At 45.0% G+C, this 20,352-nt stretch overlaps 1 protein-coding gene across 4 annotated transcripts in view; it reads right to left on the minus strand.

Moving 5' to 3' along the window:
* Positions 1 to 1,017: 1,017 nt before the first annotated feature.
* The window catches only part of ZNF667 (zinc finger protein 667), a 38,466-nt gene continuing 19,131 nt past the window's right edge, over positions 1,018 to 20,352 (minus strand). For all 4 annotated transcript variants that reach the window (XM_060176113.1, XM_060176102.1, XM_007534290.3 and 1 more), the window contains exons 3-7: positions 19,333 to 19,481; positions 16,302 to 16,393; positions 8,953 to 9,079; positions 8,541 to 8,633; positions 1,018 to 4,238 (exon numbers count right to left, since the gene is read on the minus strand). In XM_060176113.1, coding sequence (XP_060032096.1) covers positions 2,662 to 4,238; positions 8,541 to 8,633; positions 8,953 to 9,079; positions 16,302 to 16,334 — 1,830 coding nt within the window. In that variant the 5' untranslated portion in view covers positions 16,335 to 16,393; positions 19,333 to 19,481 and the 3' untranslated portion in view covers positions 1,018 to 2,661. The remainder of the gene's footprint in view (positions 4,239 to 8,540; positions 8,634 to 8,952; positions 9,080 to 16,301; positions 16,394 to 19,332; positions 19,482 to 20,352) is intronic.

The following is a 20,352-nucleotide window of genomic DNA, read 5'->3' on the forward strand; positions in this document are numbered from 1 at the left end:
TGTGGTTGTACCCCTCTTATCCTATGGTTTTGTCAGTGTTTCCTTTTTATAAATAAAAATTAAAAATAAAATCAGACAAAAGAAAAAAAGAAACACAAATCTAAGTATCAAAAATGGAAGATATGAGTACTCTCATTACCATTATTTTGTACATAATTCTTTTTATTAGCTAGGACTGCAAGTAGGGAGCAAGGGCTCAAACCCAGTTCCTTGTGCTTGGTAATGTTTGTGCTCAGCTAGATCAACCATGACCTGGAGAGAGGAGGGGAAGACAGAGAGGAAGAGAGAGAGATAGACACCTGCTTCACTGCTTGTGAAGCAACTCCCTTGCAGGTGGGGAACCGGGGGGCTTGAACCAGGATCCTTACCCAACAGTCCTTGCGCTTTGCACCACCTGTGCTTAACCTGCTGCACTACTGCCTGACTCCCATGAGTTCAGTTCTAAGCACTATATATGAGCTACTGATGCTCTGGTTCTCTCTCTCATTAACAACCATTTTTTAAAAGAAAGAATTGTTGGGAGTTGGGTGGTAATGCAGTGGGTTAAGCACACGCGCAAAGCGCAAGGACTGGCTCAAGGTTTACCGGTTCGAGCCCCCATCTCCCCACCTGTAGGAGAGTCGCTTCACAGGTGGTGGAGCAGGTCTGCAGGTGTCTCTCTTTCTCTCCCCCTCTCTGTCTTACCCTCTTCACTCAATTTCTGTCCTATTTAAGAACAACAACAACAAAAATAGTAACAACAACACTGATAAACAACAAGAGCAACAAAAGGGGAAAAAATGGTCTCCAGGAGCAGTGGATTCATAGTGCAGGCATCAAGCCCCACCAATAACCCTGGAGGCAAAAAGTAAGTAAATAATAAAAAAGTAAAAATTATTAATGAGAGAGATTTAGTTGTTTTCTTGGATGTGGTCAAAGTTAGGCCTAGATTATATGGCCGTGAAAAAGGTAGGGCTTTTCTCAAACATAGTTTCTATAGCAGAATATTCAAAAGAGGAAGTACAACTACAGATCCAATTGCATAAAGAACTCTGATTTTATTTCTCACACACTGCACAAACTGGAACAAGAAACTGAGAGGTGTGATAGATATATAGTGAACAGTTGACAGGAAAAGATCTTAATACATCTATTCAGGCTGCCACAACAAAATACTATATACCACATAACAGAACTACTTCTTACAGCTCTGGAGTCTAAAAGTCCAAGATCCAGTTGGCAGCATGGTTGGACATGGATGAGGGTCAGGTTCCTGGCCTGCAGACAGCTATCTTCCTGCTGTGTGCTCACACGGCAGAGAGAGCTCTTAGATATCCCCTCTTTTGAAGACAATTCTATTAAAAGGTCCATGCCCTAACATTACCTCCACGAGATCTTTTTTCCAAATACAGTGGGTGCTGGAGGCTTCAACATATGGACATTGGAATGTCACAATAAGTACACAATACATTCACCATTCACTTATTGCACACATATTCTTACATGAAAATACCAATGTTTATTTGTATAAATATAGACATATATTCTCAAGTAAAACAATAACAAATAATTCCTCCCTGCTCTAAATTGTCTTTCAACAAGTACCTCTTGTTCTTCCCTTAGACTTTCCAAGTACTATTAGACTTTTCTTACCATGTAGATCTTATAGCCACAGAGAGGGTACAGAGATTTGTTCCACGCAAACATGAATGCTATCTTTATCCACTTAAAGACACTCTTTTTATTTTCAGCCACAAATTTCTATTGGCTGAAAGTGGCACACTGGTTACTTTTTTATTTTATTTTATTTTATTTTATTAGGGGCATTTATGGACCCTTGCACATGTGTGATTTTACCATGCTGGGCCATATTTTTCTGACAAACCAAGATAGCAGAAAGATACCACAGCATTGACACCATAGCAATCTAATACGGTGCCAGGGGCTCAAACCTGGACTACATACATAGCAAGATAGGTGCCCTACCAGGTGAGCTATCTCACTGGCTCAGGCACACTGGTTTCTATAAAGTTCTTTATATATGGTAGCTCTCATTCTAATTCTAAGGAACAAAGTTCATCTTTCTTTGTGTGACCTTAAGTAAAAGGCATAAAATCTCATTTACAGAAACGGACTTCACAGTTTCATTTTGTTGTATACAACCAACAAAACATGTTTAAAACTATATTTGGCAATCAGACATCAGTACTTATCAAAGTACGGTTTTCATTAAAATGAGTGTTCCAGTCATTGCAGCTTGCTACTTTGAAATGAAGACCCAGGATAAGGTCAAGACCTCAAAAAACCTCCAATCTTCAAGTCAAAAAGTTACCAATGACTTTTACTCTTTGGCTCTCAAAAAGGGACACATCATCAAATGGTCTGGTTTTATTACAAAATTTACATTCCAGACACGTGCAATTACTATACTTCTGTGTCTGATAATTTTTTTTTTTTTAGAGAGACAGAAAGTGAGAGGGAAGGAGATAGCAAGGGAGAGAGAGACTCTTGTAGTACTGCGTCACCATTCATGAAGCCCCTCTATCTCCCTGCAAGTGAGGACCAAGACCGTGAACTTGGGTCCTAGAGCATAGTAATGTGTGCTCTACCAGGTTCACCACTGCCTGGTCCCCCTGCTACTCTAAGAGCCTTACCCTTTGACATTACATACTTCAAAACACCTTAGGCCTTTTCTTCAGAATGTGAATTTTGATGTCGAATCAAGGAAGAGCTCCGACTGTATGCCTTCCCACACTTACTACATTCATAGGGTTTCTCTGACGAGTGACTTCTCTGGTGGCGAATAAGATCTGAGCCACTGCTAAAAGCTTTCCCACACTCGTTACATTCATAGGGCTTCTCTCCAGTGTGACTTCTTTCGTGGAGAATAAGGGACGTACGCTGACTGAAGGCTTTCCCACACGTCTTACAGGCGTATGGTTTCTCTCCAGTGTGGATTCTCTCATGTTGAGCAAGATGTGCACTCTGGCTGAAAGCCTTCCCACACTGATCGCATTCGTAGGGTCTGTCTTCAGTATGAATTCTCTTATGTCGTGTAAGAGATATTCGGTGGCTGAATGCTTTTCCACACTCATCACACTGATAGGGTTTTTCTCCGGTGTGAATTCTTTGATGTTCAATAAGAAATGATTGACGGCCAAAAACTTTACTACATTTATTGCATTTGAAAGGCTTCTCCTCAGAATGTATATTCTGGTGAATTTTAAGGTTTGCAGTTCCTGAAAACATCTTCCCACATTCCTTACATGCAAACAGTTTCTTTTTCCTTGCGTGGAGTTTCTGATGCTGGATAAGGGATGAGTGCCGATTACAGACCTTGTCGCATTTATTGCACTTGTATACTTTCTTTCCCTTATGAGTTCGTAGATGGAGAATAAGGGTTGAGAGACGCCTGAAGGCCTTCTCACATTTATCACATTTGAGGGATTTCTCTGCCATGTGGACTCTCTGATGCATAAGAATAGATGAAACCCTATTAAAGGACTTACCACATTTCCTGCATTTATAAGGACTCTCTAAATGGTGGCTTCCTTGCTGTTGACTCTGACTCAAGGCTCTCTCATTTTCATGTGTTTTCTTCCCATTATGGCTCCTTTTATGAATAACAAAAACTGACTTCTTAGTGAAGCTTTTCTTACACTTGCTGCACTTGTATATTTTCTTTCTGTTGTGAATTTTCTTGTGAAGTAAAAGGGATGATAGTCGAATAAAAGCTTTACTACATTTTTTACACTGGTGGACATTCTCAATAATTCGGATTTGGTGAGGTATGACAGATGGGCACTGACTCAAGGGCTTCCTACAGTCAAAGGATTCTTTTCCACTGTGGATTTTCCCATGTAGAATAAGGGTTGTTTTTTGAATGAAGCTTTCCCCACATTTGTCGCATTTGTGGCTTTTCTTTCCATTGTGAATTTTCTGGTGAAGCATGAGGGAGGAGATCTGCCTGAAAGCTTTTCTACAGTGACTGCATTCATAAGGTTTGTCTCCAGTATGAGAACTCTGATGGAGCTTCAGGGATAAGCTCTGACTAAAGATTTTCCCACAGTCATTGCATTTGAATAATTTCTTCCCTGAGTGCACCCTCTTGCGTTTTCTTAGGACTGAGTTTTTCTTGCTGCTTCTCTTTCCTGTGGGGGATTTTTGTGGTGCCGAATTGGTTTTCTGATTGGTGCTTTGTCCGGCTTTGATGCACTGACTGGGAGTTAACCTTTTGGTCTCAAATTTAGATGCTGAGTCTGAAAGACATCAACAAATTGTTTTGTTTTCCTATACTAGACAAATGAAACTTTTGTGCAGCCATTATTATCCTCAATCATAACAATTACATCAACAACCAGAGCAATACCCCGTGTCTTGTGATTTTTTTAATTAAAAATTTTATTATACAGGAGTCAGGCGGTAGCGCAGTGGGTTAAGCACATGTGATGCAAAGTGCAAGGATTGGTATAAGGATCCCAGTTCGAGCCCCCGGCTCCCCACCTGCAGGGGAGTCAATTCATAGGCAGTGAAGCAGGTCAGCAGGTGTCTCTCTTTCTCTCCCCCCTGTCTTCCCCTCCTCTCTTCATTTCTCTGTCCTATCTAACAATGGCGGCATCAATAACAACAATAATAACTACAACAACAATAAACAAGGACAACAAAAGGGACGATCAATAAATATTTAAAAAACCCTTTGTTTATTACAATCTTTATCTATTGGATAGAGACAGCCATAAATTGAAAGAACAGGGAGAAATAGAGAGGGAGAGAGACAAAGAGATGCCTGTAGCCCTGCTTCAGCACTTTCCTCCTGCAGGTGGGGATTGGGGAATTGAACCCGTGTCCTCACACACTGTAATGGGTGTGTTCAACCATGTGCGCCATCACCCAGCCCCACGTCTTGTGATTTTAATATAGTAAGCCTCACAGAAAGACCTAGCAGCTGGAAATAAGGAACATTTGCAAGTTGATAAAAATGATTCTGTTTGTAGAATAGACTTATACCACATTAAACTTCATAGGTTATAAATACTTCTATTATATAAAATTTATGGAAAAGGTTGAAAAGTAGATTATATACAAAAGGGAAAGTAGTGGCTGTCTGGAGCTAGAGTTGGGAATGGGGGTTAACTGTTGATGGTGATGAGATGTTATATTAGGTTGATAAGACTAGGTCATGGTGATGACTGCATAACTCAATAAATGTATCAAAACCAATTATGAAATAAAATTAATATATAAATTAAATGTCAATAAGCCAAGTTTTAAAATTTTTAAATTATTATTAAAAGTCTTAAAAGCAAAAAAGCTAGACTCCTGGCTTCTGGTTTGTCATGGAACAAACTTGGAATTTGCCATTTTATCTTACGTTAAAAGTTCTTGGATCCAAAAAAAAAAAAAAGTTCTTGGATCCATAAGAGAAGAGAGAACACAGCAAACTACCACCTCCAAGACTAGGCCCGTAGTCAGAAAAGAAGTTCCTGTTTATCAGAGCAGGGTCTACATGAGAAATCATGAGAACGTGTGCCAGGGTAGGAAACCAACACTGATAAATTTCTGAGTTTTAGTGCCAACAGGTCTGAGTTAAAACTTCAGGGGGTGGTGGTGGTGCCTGGTCTTTTAAAGCACACTCACGACCAAGAGTGAGCACCCAAGTTAAAACCCCTAGTCTAAACCTGTAGGGAAGGAAGCTTCATGTTGTGGTGGTAGCATTTGAGGGACAGGGCACCATTCTCTGGTCCTGTGACTGGTTCCAGTATTTTACTGAGCTTATGCCTCAGGGTGTGAAGAAGTCTTATGAGTTTGTGAACAGAATGATTAAAACCAGAGAGTAAGGAGGACAAAGGATGAAAGCACAGAATAGAATGTCATTTAGCCAAACACCGCACAGTCAACTAGAAAGTTACACACGTGTAATGGGAATACCAGGATGAGAAGAGGAGAGAACAAGTATTTGAAGCGATACCGATTGAGAAATTCCCAAATTGGGGACTGGGTGGTGGTGCACGGGAGTAGGCGCACATAGTACTATGTTGGAGGATCTGGGTTTGAGCCCCAGGCTCTCCACTTGTAGGGGAGATGCTTCACAAGCAGTGAAGCAGATCTGCAGGTGTCTCTCTTTCTCTCTGCCTCTCTAGCTCTCCCTCCTCTCACAATTTCCTTCTGTCCTATCCAATAAAATGAAAAAAAAAAAAAAAAGACCTCCAGGAGCAGTGGATTCATAGTGTTAGCACTGAGCCCTAGCAATAACTGTAAAAGCAAAAAAGGAAGAGAAGAACGAAATTCCCAAATTAATTTCAGACATAAGTACAGCTCCAAGAGTTAAGAGAATACACAAAGCAGAATAAATATGAAGAAACCTGCACCTAGGTACATTGTCTGCAAACTTAGGAAACGTAAAAATTAAAAGGAGAAAAAAAAAAGTTGAGGGGCCAGGTGGTAGTGCACCTGATTAAGCGCACACATTACAATGAGCAAGGACTTGGGTTCAAGCCCCTGGTCCCCACCTGCAGGGGGAAGCTTCATGATCAGTGAAGCAGGGCCGCAGGTGTCTCTCTGTCTCTCCCCTTCTCTACCTACCCCCTTCCTCTCAATTTCTTGCTGTCTCTATTCAATAATAAATAATAATAATTACAAAGAAAAAAAAAGAAAGTCCTCTGGCTAGAAGAGAGCACAGGACCTGTGCTCTGGATGTGCAAGCCTGAGCCTCAGCAGCCCCAGTTCAGTCCCTGGCAAGACCCTATGCAAAGAGTTGAACAGTATCCATGTGCAGATTCTTTCTCTCTCCATGTCTCTCATCAAAACCAATCAGTCCATATTGGGGCCAGGCGATGTGGCGCACCTGGTTAAGTGCACACATTACAGTGCACAAGGACCCAGGTTCAAGTCCCTGGTCCCCACCTGAAGGGGGAAAGCCTCATGAGTGGTGAAACAGGGCTGCAGGTGTCTCTCTGTCTCTCTCCCTCTCTATCTGCCCTTCCCCTCTCTATTTCTCTCTGTCTCTATTCAATAATAACTAAATAAAATTTAAAAAAGAAAAATAAATATTTATAAAGGAAGGAAGGGAGGGAGGGAAGAAGAGACAGACACTTGTATATAGCCTAGGAGACTGTACAACAGGCAAAAGCACCAGACTTGCAAACATGAAGTCCAAGTTCAGTCTGAGACTGAAATGTTCCACTGTAAATGTTATGATGGTGTTCTAATAGTCTCTCTCCCTCTCTCTCTCTCTCACACACACACACACACACACTTTATCTCTTCTTTCTCATAAATAAATACGTTTTAAATAAATACATTTTTTAAAAAAAGAAAAATAATACATTTTTGAAAAAAAAGTCTTTAAAATAAACAAAAGGAGAGGGCTGGATGGTTGAGTGCACACATTACCACGTATAAAGACCAGGTTTCAAGTCCCTAGCCCCCACCTGCAGGGGGGAGGTTTCAAGAGTGATAAAGTAGAGCTGCAGGTGTCTCTCTGTCTCTCTCCTATCTAGCCCCACTTTCTCTTGATTACTCTGTCTCTATCCAATAAATAAACTAATTAATTGTGAAACAGACCTCACCAATATGTCCCATAGGCTCAACTTCTCCAGAGCTCTACCCCACTAGGGAAAGAGAAACAGGCTGGTGGTATGGATCCACCTGCCAACGCCCATGTCCAGTGGAGAAGCAATTACAGAAGCCAGACCTTCCACTTTCTGCTCCCCAAAAAGAACTGTGGTCCTGTGGTCCAGCAGGTAGCACAGTGGATAAAGTGTTGGACTCTCAAGCATGAGGGTCTGAGTTCAATCCCTGATAGCACATGTACCAGACTTATGTCTGGTTCTTTCTCTTTCCATCTATCTTCTTCATGAATAAGTAAATAAAGTATTTAAAAAAAAAAGAATTTTGGTTCATACTCTCAAAAGGATAAAGAATAGAGAAGTTTACAATAAAGGCAATGGGATCTGGAACTCTGGAAGTGGGATCTGTGTGGAATTGTACCTCTGTTATCTACAATCTTGTTCATCATTATTAAGTCATTCATAAATTAAAAAAAATATATTTATTTTCCCTTTTGTTGCCCTTGTTATTTCATTGTTGTAGTTATTATTGTTATGTTGTCATTGTTGGATAGGACAGAGAGAAATGGAGAGAGGAGGGGAAGACAGAGAAGGGGAGAGAAAGACAGACACCTGCAGACCTGCTTCACCGCCTGTGAAGCAACTCCCCTGCAGGTGGGGAGCCGGGGGCTCAAACCGGGATCCTTCCGCTGGTCCTTGGTTAAGCTTTGAACCACCTGCGCTTAACCTGCTGCACTACTGCCCAACTCCCAACTCATAAATGTTTTAAAAAAAGAATAAAAATTGTCCTGAAAAGCAAAAAAAAATTATATAAATAAACAAACAAATAAAACCAAAGGAAACGATGTCCTTATCCCGAGGAAGAAAGGTAACACCACACCCAGCTTGTCCTCAGAAACCATGTGGGCAAGAAGACAGAAGGGAAATGGCTCTCCGTTACTGAAGATACTCTCACGGGGAAAATCCACTCAGCCTAGGTTTCTGGTCACCTACCTGGGCCCCGGCGTCGTCTCACCGGCTCTGCTACCCAGGGTGCCTTGCCTTTCTCCAGTAAGCTGATAAGGTTTGGTCTCCGCAAGCAGAGTCCTGTGCATAGAGGAAAACGTCAGAAGTAAGCATGGCAAGCGCTGGATGCCAGGGCCCAGGGTCTGTCAGCACGAGCGGAGATGGGGATGTGAGGGGCAGGCAGAGGATGAGGAGGGCGAAAGCGGAGTCAAGGGCCACTCATTTGGGACCAGAAATTCCTCAGGCTGGTTCTCCCGTAACGCCCAACCCTCCCCTTCCCTGCCTGTGTGGGATGGGCCTGGTAACATGAACTTGGCTCTTTGCACATGGTAACGTGTGCACTCTACCAAGTGAGCCAGCCCTGACTGGTCCATGTGGTACGCTGGAAGCAGAGCCTTACCGAGAGAGACCAGAACCTGGTAGTTCTCCAACATGACATCTTGGTACAGTGCCTTCTGCACGGGGCTCAGCCACTCCCACTCTGCCTGGGTGAAGTACACGGCCAAGTCCCCAAATGTCACTGGAGCCTGAAATGGAAGAACCACGAGCCAGGTCACCGTGGGGCTGTACTTCCACACGGCTGGAGCAAACACAGGACAGGACATGGCCCGAACCCAGCGGGCCTGGGGGAGCAGGAATCTATTCAGGGAACATATGGGGCTCTGAGACAGCAATAGGGGTGCAGCTTGCTGGACTCATGCTGGACGCTTGGTTTCCAGGACAGAGAAACTGCTCAGTGACGAGAAACTGCCCTCACTCAGGCTGACCAGACACAAACCAGGCTCTGAGGTTCTCACACACAAGGAAACTGGGGGGAGGGGGTGCCTTACTGGGGGCCTCGTGGCAAATACATTGAGGAGCCAGGGTTCAATCTAGGTATGGAGGCTTCTGACTCCTACCCCTATCCTACCTGCTCTCCAAGGAGCACAATGGCTAGGGAAACACCCCACTGCAGATGGGGTGTGTGCCCAGTCATAGTTCACAGAGGAAGCCCCAGTGGCGTGCTGTCTCTCCCTTTCTGTCTCCCTCCCTGAAGGTCTCTCAGGCTGAATGACAAAGCAGCCGGAGCAATGAAACCGTGCCCTCGGGAGGCCCCGGCTGCCCTACACAGATAAATAAAAAGCAGGCGCATATATGCTACCCCTGACAGAAAGTTAGTTTGACACTGAACATTAAAATAAGGAGGTGAGGGTGGGATATAGCTCACTGGGTAGAGCGCATGCCTTACCATGCCCGAGGACCTAGATTCAAGGTCTAGTAAAGTGTGGGAGCACCATGGTTAGACCTGGGGAGCTCCATGGATGGTGAAGTGGTGTTGTGATGTTTCTTTTCTTTCGCTGCTTAAAAATATTGGGTTGTTGGAAAAGCCATGCTACATTGTTCATATAGAAAAACACAGAAAGAAAAAAATACATCATGACTTTCCCAGTAGCCCAGCGGAATGAGAAGTCGGCCCGGGAGGTGGTTTTGAATTTGATCCCCAGCATCATACATACCAGAGCAAAGCCCTGACATCTCCCCATGAGCATGTCTCTCTCTTCTTCCCTCATTATTAACAAATTAAAAAATAGAATGAGGGCCAGAGTAGGGCACATGTCTTTTTTTTTCCAAGGAAAAACTATTTAAAAAAAAAAAAACTTCTCTATTGGGAGATTAATGGTTTGTAATCAACAGTAAAATACAATAGTTCGTACATGTGTACCATTTCTGTTTTCCACATAACAATTCAACCCCCACTAGGTCCTCCTCTGCCATCATGTTCCAGGACTTAAACCCTCCCCCCTACCCCAGAATCCTTTACTTTGGTGCAATAAACCAATTCTAGCCCAAGTTCTGCTCAGTGTGAAAATTATTTTTATTAAACTTCTTTTTTTTTTTTAAAGATTTTATTTATTAATGGGAAATATAGGAGGAGAAGAGAAAGAACCAGACATGACTCTGGTAGATGTGCTGCCAGGGACTGAACTTGGGACCTCATGCTTGAGAGGTTAATGACTTATCAATCACGCCACCTCCCGGACCACTTAAATTTCCTTACTTTATTTTTATTTTATTTTATTTTGCCTCCAGGGTTAACACTGGGGCTTGGTGCCAGCACTACAAATCCCCTGCTCCTGGTGACCATTTTTCCATATTATTGGATAAGACAGAGAATAATTGAGGGAGGAGGGGGATATAGAGAGGTAGAAAGAAAAAGAGATACCTGACCAGACCTTCTTGGACAGACAACCCCACCAATGTGTCCTCGAGCTCTGCTTCCCCAGAGACCCACCCTACTAGGGAAAGAGAGAGGCAGACTGGGAGTATGGACCGACTAGTCAACGTCCATGTTCAGCAGGGAAGCAATTACAGAAGCCAGACCTTCCACCTTCTGCATCCCACAATGACCTTGGGTCCATACTCCCAGAGGGATAGAGAATGGGAAAGCTATCAGGGGAAGCAATGGGATATGGAGATCTGGTGGTGGGAATTGTGTGGAGTTGTACCCCTCCTATCCTACAGTTTTGTTAATGCCTCCTTTTTAAAATAAATAAATTAATTAAAATAAAAGGGAGAGAGACACCTACAGATCTGTTTTGCCACTTGTGAAGCATCCCCTCTGCAGGAGGGGAGCCAGGGGCTTGAACCACAATCCTTGCGTTTAGTATTATGTAAGCTTAACCAGGTGCACCACTGCCTGGCCCCCAAATTTCTTTATTTTTGGTAAATATTTTTGTTAATATTCCACACATCACTGAAATTTTCCAATTAGACAGAAGAGTTTGCAGGAAACACTACTGAAACTGAAGCAAACTGCCACATTTCAAAGGAGAAATAATAGAAGTCATAACACAAAGGTTATATGGACTCCAAGGAATAAAAATGTTGAATCCACAAGGACACACGTCTTGTCATGCGTGTGGCCCAGGTTCAAGCTCTGTCACTATGTGGGGGTGCTATGGCCCCACAGGAAGCTCTGTCTCCAGCTGTGGTGCTCTCTCTGAATGAAAAAGCCAGAGTAGTGAAATAACACACACACACACGGCACTCACTCTACAAAAATTTAAATTCTTTTTTAATGTTTTACTTCAGAGAGACAACAGAGCATTATTCAGCTCTGGAAGTTGGTGGATGGTGGTGCTGGGGATTGAAACAGGGACCTTGGAGCCTCAGGCATGAAAGCCTTTAGCAGAACCATTATGCTATCTCCCCAGTTCAAAAAAAAAAGGGGGGGGCCAGGTGGCAGTACATAAGGATCCTGGTTTGATCCCCCAGCTCCGCTCCTGCAGGGGGTTGCTTCATAGGCAGTGAAGCAGGTCTGCAGGTGTCTATCTCTCCTCCTCTCTATCTTCCCCTCCTCTCTCAATTCTTCTCTGTCCTATCCAAAAAAAAAAGATAAAAATAAACTTGGGAGTATAATTCCATACCACACCTGCCACCAAAGTTCTGTGTGGAATCATACCCAGTAATCCTATAAAATAAAATTTAAAAAAGAAAGAAAAAAAGAAAGTATGGAGGCAGGTGGTGCAGCACCTGGTTTAGCACACACATTTATGTGCACAAGGACCCAAGTTCAAGCCCCCAGACCCCACCAGCAGTGGGGAAACTTCGTAAGTGCTGAAGCAGGTCTCTCCTCCCACACACACACCCCTCTCGATTTCTCTGTCTCTATACAAAGAAAATAAAATACACAAAAATATTTTTAAAGGGGCCAGGTGGTGGTGCACCTGGTTAAGTGCACATACTACAGTGCACAACGACCCAGGTTCAAGCCCCTGATCCCTACCTGCAGGGGAAAAGCTTCACAAGTGGTGAAACAGGGCTGCAGGTGTCTCTCTATCTCTCTCCCTCACTATCTCTCTCAGTTTCTGTCTCTATCCAATAATAAATAAATAAAAATATTAAAAAATATTTTAAATGGGGCTGGGGAGACAGCATCATGGTTTTGCAAAAAAGACTCTCCTGTGTGAGGCTCTGAGGTGCCAGGTTCCATTTTCCAGCACCACCATCAGCCAGAGCTGAGCAAAAGAAAACAAATATATATTATGGATAAATAATTAAATCAAATATATATATATATATTTGCCTCCAGGGTTATCGCTGGGGCTCAGTGCCTGCACCATGAATCCACTGCTCCTGGAGACCATTTTTACCCATTTTTGTTGCCCTTGCTGTTGTCATTATTGCTATTGTTGTCATTGATGTTGTTGAATAGGAAAGCGAGGGATTGAGAGAGGAGGGGAGACAGAGAGGGGGAGAGAAAGACACCTGCAGACCTGCTTCACCGCTTGTGAATCGATTCCTCTGCAGGTGGGGAGCCGGGGCCTCAAACCCGGATCCTTACTTACGCGGGTCCATCTGCTCTACCGCCTGTCCCCCAATAAAATATTTTAAATTAAAACAAATAATCCATAAGACTAGAAAAAAGAAAAGAAAAAAAAAAAACTGGGAGTCAGGCGGTAGCGCAGCAGGTTAAGCGCACGTGGCGCAAAACCCAAGGACCAACGTTAAGGATCCCAGTTTGAGCCCCTGACTCCCCACCTGCAGGGGAGTCGATTCACAAGCGGTAAAGCAGGTCTGCAGGTGTCTGTCTTTCTTTCCTCCTCTTTGTCTTCCCCTCCTCTCTCCGTTTCTCTCTTACCTATCCAACAACAACGACATCAATAACAACAACAATAATAACTACAACAATAAAGCAACAAGGGCAACAAAAGGGCATAAATAGATATTAAAAGAAAAGAAAAAACTAGGGAGACTCCTGGATGATCAGGTGGGCTGGTGGTGTCCATGTCCTCACAGGAGCTGGAGGGAGTGGAGCCGGTCTCCAGCCAGGGGCAGAAGTGGAGTCCCGAAAGGGAAGCCTTGAGAGTGAAAGCAAGGGCAGTCCTGATAGCAATCCCTGGCCTGGATGTGGAAGGCCAGCTTAGAGGAGGGCAGGGCTGCCGGGGAGACCGCAGTCTAGGAACCCCACGCGGGGGCCTCCACATGCGCCCAACTGTGTGACCACCAGCAGTGGGCACTGTCCTGCGCCGCTGAGTGCACGAGACAGCTTGGCAGGGCAGCGGACAGGGCCAGGCACTCAGGACACCTGATGCAGACAGGCGCCTCTGTTTAGAGCAGGAGGTGGGGCTGGATGCTGGTGCACCGGGTGGAGAGACCATGTTACTATGCTCAAGGATCCGGGTTCAAGTCCCCGGTCCCACCTGCAGGGAGGAAGCAGGTCTGCAGATGTTTTCCTTTCTCTCCCCTTCTGTATTTCGCTCTCCCCTCTCTATTTCTCTCTCCTTTCAAGTAAAAGGGAGGAAAAAAAAGTGGGTGGGGTGGAGGGGATGGCCTCTGGAAGCAGTGGGTTTACAGTACAGGCATTAAATCCCAGCAATGCAGGGCCAGGCGGTGGTGCACCAGGTTAAGTGCACACGCCACAGTGCACGAGGACCCAGGTTCAAGCCCTTGGTCTCCACCTGCAGGGGAAAAGCTTCACGAGTGATGAAGCAGGGCTGCAGGTGTCTCTCTGTCTCTCTCCCTCTCTATCTTCCCCATTCCTCTCAATTTCTCTGTCTCTACCCAATAATAACTAACTAAATAAATATTTTTTAAAAAATCCCAGCAATAAGGTGGAGGCCAGGTAGTGGTGCACCTGGTTAAGTACACATACCAACCACCATGTGCAAGGTCCCGGGTTTGAGCCCCTGGCTCCCCACCTGCAGAAGGAATGCTTCATGCGTGAAGCACGTCTGCAGGTGTCCCTTTTCCCCCCTACTCTATCTCCCCCTCTTCTTTCAATTTTTCTCTTTCCTGTCAAATAAAAATAGAAAGGAGAAAAAAAAAAAAAGGAAATATGGGAGCAGTGCATTTGTAGTGCAGGCACCAAGCCCCAGCAGTAACTCTGGTGGTAAAAAAAGAAAAAAAAAAACACTAATAATAATAGGGGTTGGCGCACCTGGTTGAACACACATGTTATAATGTGCAAGGACCTGGGTTCAAGGCCCCAGTCCCCACCTGCAGGGGGAGACTTCTCAAGTGGTGAAGCAGGGCTGCAGGTGTCTCTCTGTCTTTCTCCCTCTCCCTTCCCTCCTGATTTCTGTCTCAATACAAGAAATAAATAAAATGTTAAACATGTTAAAAGCAGGAGATGGTGGCCTGGCCCCAAGAAGCCCCACCTGCACACCAAACTGCCGAGCCCCCCAAGTTGCCTGCACCCTTTAAAGGTGGGTTGTAAGGGGCCGGGCGGTGGTGCACCTGGCTGAGCGCACATGTTACAGTGTGGAAGGGTTCAAGCCCCTGGTCCCCTCCCCACATGCAGGGGGAAAGCTTCATGAGTGGTGCAGCAGGGCTGCAGGTGTTTCTCCCTCTCCACCTCCCCCACCCCTCTCAATTTCGGGCTGTCTCTATCCAATAAATAAATAAAGATAATTAAAACAAATTTTTTTAAAAGTAGTTTTATTATTGGATAGAGACAGAATTTTTTAAAGACTTTTTTTTAGTATTTATTTATTTATTCATTTTCCCCTTCTGTTGCCCTTGTTTTTTTTTTATTATTGTGATTATTATTGTTGTTGTTGATGTCATTGCTAGATAGGACAGAGAGAAATGGAGAGAGGAGGGGAAGACAGAGAGGGGAAAAGAAAGACAGACACCTGCAGACCTGCTTCACCGCCTGTGAAGTGACTCCCCTGCAGGCGGGGAGCCGGGGGCCTTGAACAGGGATTCTTACGCCGGTCCTTGCGCTTTGCACCACCTGCGTTTAACCCACTGCACTACCACCCGACTCCCAATTAAAACAAATTTTTAATGGAGGTTTATATGAGGAAGACACAGAAGCACTAAGAGACTGGTTTGACCACAAGACAGGGAGTCGCCCACGGCCCTGGTGGGGCCCACTGGCCACACTTGTCCACTTGGAGAGACGGGGGCTCTGGTTTCCTCCATTCCCGGGGGTGGCTGCTGCCCCTACACCCACAGACACCCTAGGAACAGGTGCTCCTGAACAGAAAAGAGATACCCTGGGTTCCCAGGAAACAGAAGACTGGGGTCCCCACCAGGCAGGAAGCTTCTGTTGGGACATGAATGTAATGACGCCGACCTGACTAGCGTAAGTTATGTGAGAGTGTCTGCTGGCTATCTGTTCTCCGTTGCCACCAGCTCTCAGTACCTGCACTCGATGAGTCCCTGCTCTCTGTTCCTGCAGCCCTTTCCTGCTCTCCTTCTCCCTGGGACCCACCGTGCTGATTCCCCCAGGACCTGAACACATGTAGCCGGCGCTGGTACTGGCCTACGCTACACACTCATGGCTCCCCGCCATCATGACTAGCTCGTCTTTGTCCCTTTACCTGTTTTGCTGTAGCTAAATAACCCACCGTGTAATAAACCTCCTATTTATTTAAATCCCAGACACAGCCTTTTAAAAAAATATTTATTCATTTATTCCCTTTTGTTGTCCTTGTTTTACTGTTGCTGTTATTGATGTCATCGTTGTTGGATAGGCCAGAAAGAAGTGGAGAAAGGAGGGGAAGACAGAGAAGGGGAGAGAAAGATAGACACCTGTAGACCTTCTTTACCTCCTGCAGGTGGGGAGCCGGGGGCTCGAACTGGGATTTTTACACGGGTCCTTGTGCTTGGCGCCACCTGAGCTTAACCCACTGCGCTACCACCTGACTCCCAGAGCCTTTATTTTTTTAAATACTATAGCTTCCATGAAAGAAAAGCAAATAAATAGTCCACATCTACTGAGACAGAACTTTCCCAGAGGGAAGAGGAGTCATTTCTTACCTTGGACCTGGATTTCCCACGGGCAGCTGGCATCCTTCCCTCTGTCTTGAGGGTCCGCTCTGAGAGCAGGGCAGAGTGCTGGGAAGGTGGGGCTGGGGAGGAAAGAGGAGGTGTGAGGGAGCGCACTGGACAGAACACCTCGCTACCATGTGTGAGGCCCAGCCTGGAGGCCGGGCACCATGTGGGGGCTTCGGTGCTGTGCTATTTCTCCTTCTCTCTAAATGACAGACTCAAGGGTGGGGGGCTGGGTGGCAGTACACCAGTTAAGGCACAGAGTATGAAGCACAAGGACTCGTGCAAAGACCTAGGTTCGAGCCCCACTCCCCACCTGCAGGAAGGACACTTCACAAGTAGTGAAGTAGATCTTAAGGTATCTCTCTCTCTCTCTCTCCCTCTTCCCTCTCAAGTTCTCTCTGTCCTATCCAATAAAATGAAAAAAATGGCCTCCAGGAGCAGTGGATTTATAGTTCGGGCACTTTGCCCCTAGAGGCAAAGAAAAAAAAAAGAGAGAGAGACTCAAGGGTGGTGACAGCACATATACATGATTCCTGGCTAGACAGAGAAATAGAACAGCACTGCTCCATTACTCATGAAAATTCTCTGCTATGCGCTGTTCCCCTGTGGTACTGGACACTGAAACCTGGGTCCTCACACATGGTAAAAGGTTGTGCTCTGTACATCTATCTCCTTAAGAAAAAAAAAAAAAGAACAAGTGTCCAAAAACAACTGAGTGGCTGAGAAAGTAGTGGTCTATATACACAATGGAATACTACTCAGCTATGAAGAATGATGAAGTCACCTTCTTCACTTCATCTTGGATGGAGCTTAAAGGAATCATATGAAGTCTGATCAGCCAGAAAAAGAAGGCTGAACATGGATGACCTCTCTCATAGACAGAAATTGAAAAATAAGAACAGCTGGGAAACACAAAGCAGGACTTATGCTGGGTTTGGTGTGTTGCACCAAAGTAAAAGACTCTGAGGGGTGGGGGAAGTGTTCAGGTCCTGGTGCATGATGGTGGAAGGGGACCTAGACTGGGAGGGGAGAGTGACTTGCAGAAATCGGAGAAATCCTATACAAGTATCCATCAATGATGGGTGGTCTGGTAGTGACCGAGAGAGCCATCATTAAAATATGCTGGTTGGTATCTGGCCCTTACCCAGTCTTTACTTTGTCTGACAAGGTTAGCCTTAGAGTGATTGAGGAAAGTGAAATAGGAAGTCGGAACTATTTGATTAAGTATTTTATGGTGTCTTTTTTTTTTTTTTTTTAGGTCTTTCCATTTGCTTGCTGCACTTATTGAGTCACTGCAGACTACTGTGCACTTTTATTTTAAGGCACAGATTTTCCCCCTAGCTTATGGATACATGTGCTCTCTCTCATTGGCCCTGGTCTGTATCTAGGTTCTGTGACTTTTTTTAGCAAGTGTGCCACCCGCAATGGAGTGAAGGAGTCCTATGAGCTAGGCAAAGTCTCACCAGAGGAATGAAGCTGAAGAGTTGACATCTCATACCTGGGGTCTCTGGACACTGACTGAAGTGCAACATGTCAGGGTAGTACTGGTTGCATAGATTTGTTGAGATTCCTCTGTTTTTCTATAGAATTTTTATTTATTTATTTGCCTCCAGGGTTATTGCTGGGGCTCGGTGCCTGCACCATGAATCCACTGCTCCTGGAGGCCATTTTCCCCCCTTTTGTTGCCCTTGTTGTTGTAGCTTTGTTGTGGTTATTATTGTTGTTGTTACTGATGTCATCGTTGTGAATAAGACAGAGAGAAATGGAGAGAGGAGGGGAAGACAGAGAGGGGGAGAGAAAGACAGACACCCGCAAACCTGCTTCACCGCCTGGGAGGCGACTCCCCTGCAGGTGGGGAGCTGGGGGCTCGAACCGGGATCCTTACGCCGGTCCTTGCGCTTTGTGCCATGTGTGGTTAACCCGCTGCGCTACCGCCCGACCCCCACATACTTTTTATTTTTATATAAATGTTCAGCAATTGTTGACAGAGATCTTCAACTTTGTGTATTCAGTTTTTCTTTCAACTCTTCTGTCTTTATTTTATCCATGTTTATTTTCTGCTCTTTAGTGCATACACATCTCTGGTCTCTGTTTTCTTGTGGAATTTTTTTTTATCCCTCCAGGGTTATTGCTGGGCTCAGTGCCTGCACCATGAATCCACCGCTCCGCTCCTGGAGGCCATTTCCCCCCCTTTTTGTTGCCCATGTTGTTGTGGTTATTATTACTGCCATTGTTGATGCTGTTCGTTGTTGGATAGGACAGAGAGAAATGGAGAGAGGAGGGGAAGACAGAGAGGGGGAGAGAAAGACAGACACCTGCAGACCTGCTTCACCGCCTGTGAAGTGACTCCCCTGCAGTTGGGGAGCCGGGGGCTCGAACTGGGATCCTTACTCCGGTCCCTGTGCTTTGTGCCACGTGTGCTTAACCCATTGTGCTACCGCCCGACCCCCTTTCTTATGGAATTTAATATACCTCTCTCCACGGCATTTTTTTTTTTGCTTGAGGTTTACTTTATTTGATATTTATTTAGCCAATCTTGTTTTCTCTTGATTAATACCATCCTATTTTTTCCCTTCCTTTCACTACCAATTATCTCATATTGCTATATTTGAAGTAAGTTATTTTTTGACTGTATATAATTGACTCAGTCTTCATTTTGTTCTGCCAGTCTCTTTTCATTGCTGATTAAGGGCATACAATAAGAGTAATTATTATAAAAAAGTATCAATCAAAAGTTTTGTAGCATAAATCACTAACTCTCCCACCTCCCAGAAAAAGTATTTATCAATTATAGAGAAATGAGGACAGAGAGAGAAAGAGAGAGAGATGGAACCACAGTATCACTCTAGCACATTCAATACCAGGGACCAAACGTGGGACACCATGGTTGAGAATCCAAGCTTTTTTCCCTGCATCACCTCCCAGGCCACGGGGTAAGTTCTCAGCCCTCCCAAGTTTGCATTAAAATCATCACGTCTTGGAGACGTGGGGAAAAAAAAGAACCTTTCTCACTTACCAGAAAGTCACAGTGGGGGTAGGTGGGCTTTACCTGGTCTCCTCACGTGAGACAGGCAGCTCCAGGGCGCGACTCCATGCCCATCTGTGCCCTCTCACAGCTGCCCATGCTCAGCAGCACTCCTGACCACAAATCCCCAGAATTCCGCACTGCCAGGGAAGACAGGAGTGAGAACAGGGTTTTAACAGTCGCCAACTGTGGACTCAGCCCCTGCCAATCACAGGGATTCTTCACAGACCGCAGGCCCTGTCCCAGACCACCGTAATTGGGCAAGTAGCAAAGTCAAGTGAATCTGGCTGAAGAGAGAGAAAGCTCACCAAGCAGAGTGAACACCACTTCATACCCACAGCCCAGGTGTGAGCTCTGGTACCACACAGGTGCTCTAGCACTAGAGACAACTCCAGTGCTGTGGTCTCTCTCTTTCACCTTTTTAATTTTTTTGGCCTCCAAGGTTATTGCTGGGGTTTGGTGCCTGCACTACAAATCCACTGCTCCAGGCGACCATCGTTTTCCATTGTTGTTGCTGCTGCTGGACAGAGAGAAATGGAGAGAGGACGGGAAGACAGAGAAGGGGAAAGAAAGACAGACACCTGCAGACCTACTTCACCACTTGTGAAGCAACCACCCTTCAGGTGGGGAGCCGGGGGCTTGAACCGGGATCCTTGTGTGGGTCCTTGTACTTCATACTATGTGCACTTAACCCACTGCGCTACCACTCAGTTCCCAATTTTTTATTTATCTTTATAGGACAGAGGGTAGGGGTTGATAGGGAGAGAGAGAGAGAGAGAGAGAGAGAGAGAGAGAGAGACCTGCAGCTCTGTTTCACCACTCACAAAGCTTTCCCCCTACAGATGAGAACTGGGGGCTCAAACCTGAGTCCTTGTGCACTGTAACATGTGAGCTCAATGAGGTGTGCCACTCCCATGCCACTTGTTCTCTCTCTCTTATTCTGACTATCTGAATGAAAAAGTTGGCCTGGAATATTAAAATTGTGCATGTGTAAAGTACCAGCTTCCAAAG

This window comes from Erinaceus europaeus, chromosome 2 (assembly GCF_950295315.1).
Source record: "Erinaceus europaeus chromosome 2, mEriEur2.1, whole genome shotgun sequence".
NCBI classification, from domain to species: domain Eukaryota; kingdom Metazoa; phylum Chordata; class Mammalia; order Eulipotyphla; family Erinaceidae; genus Erinaceus; species Erinaceus europaeus.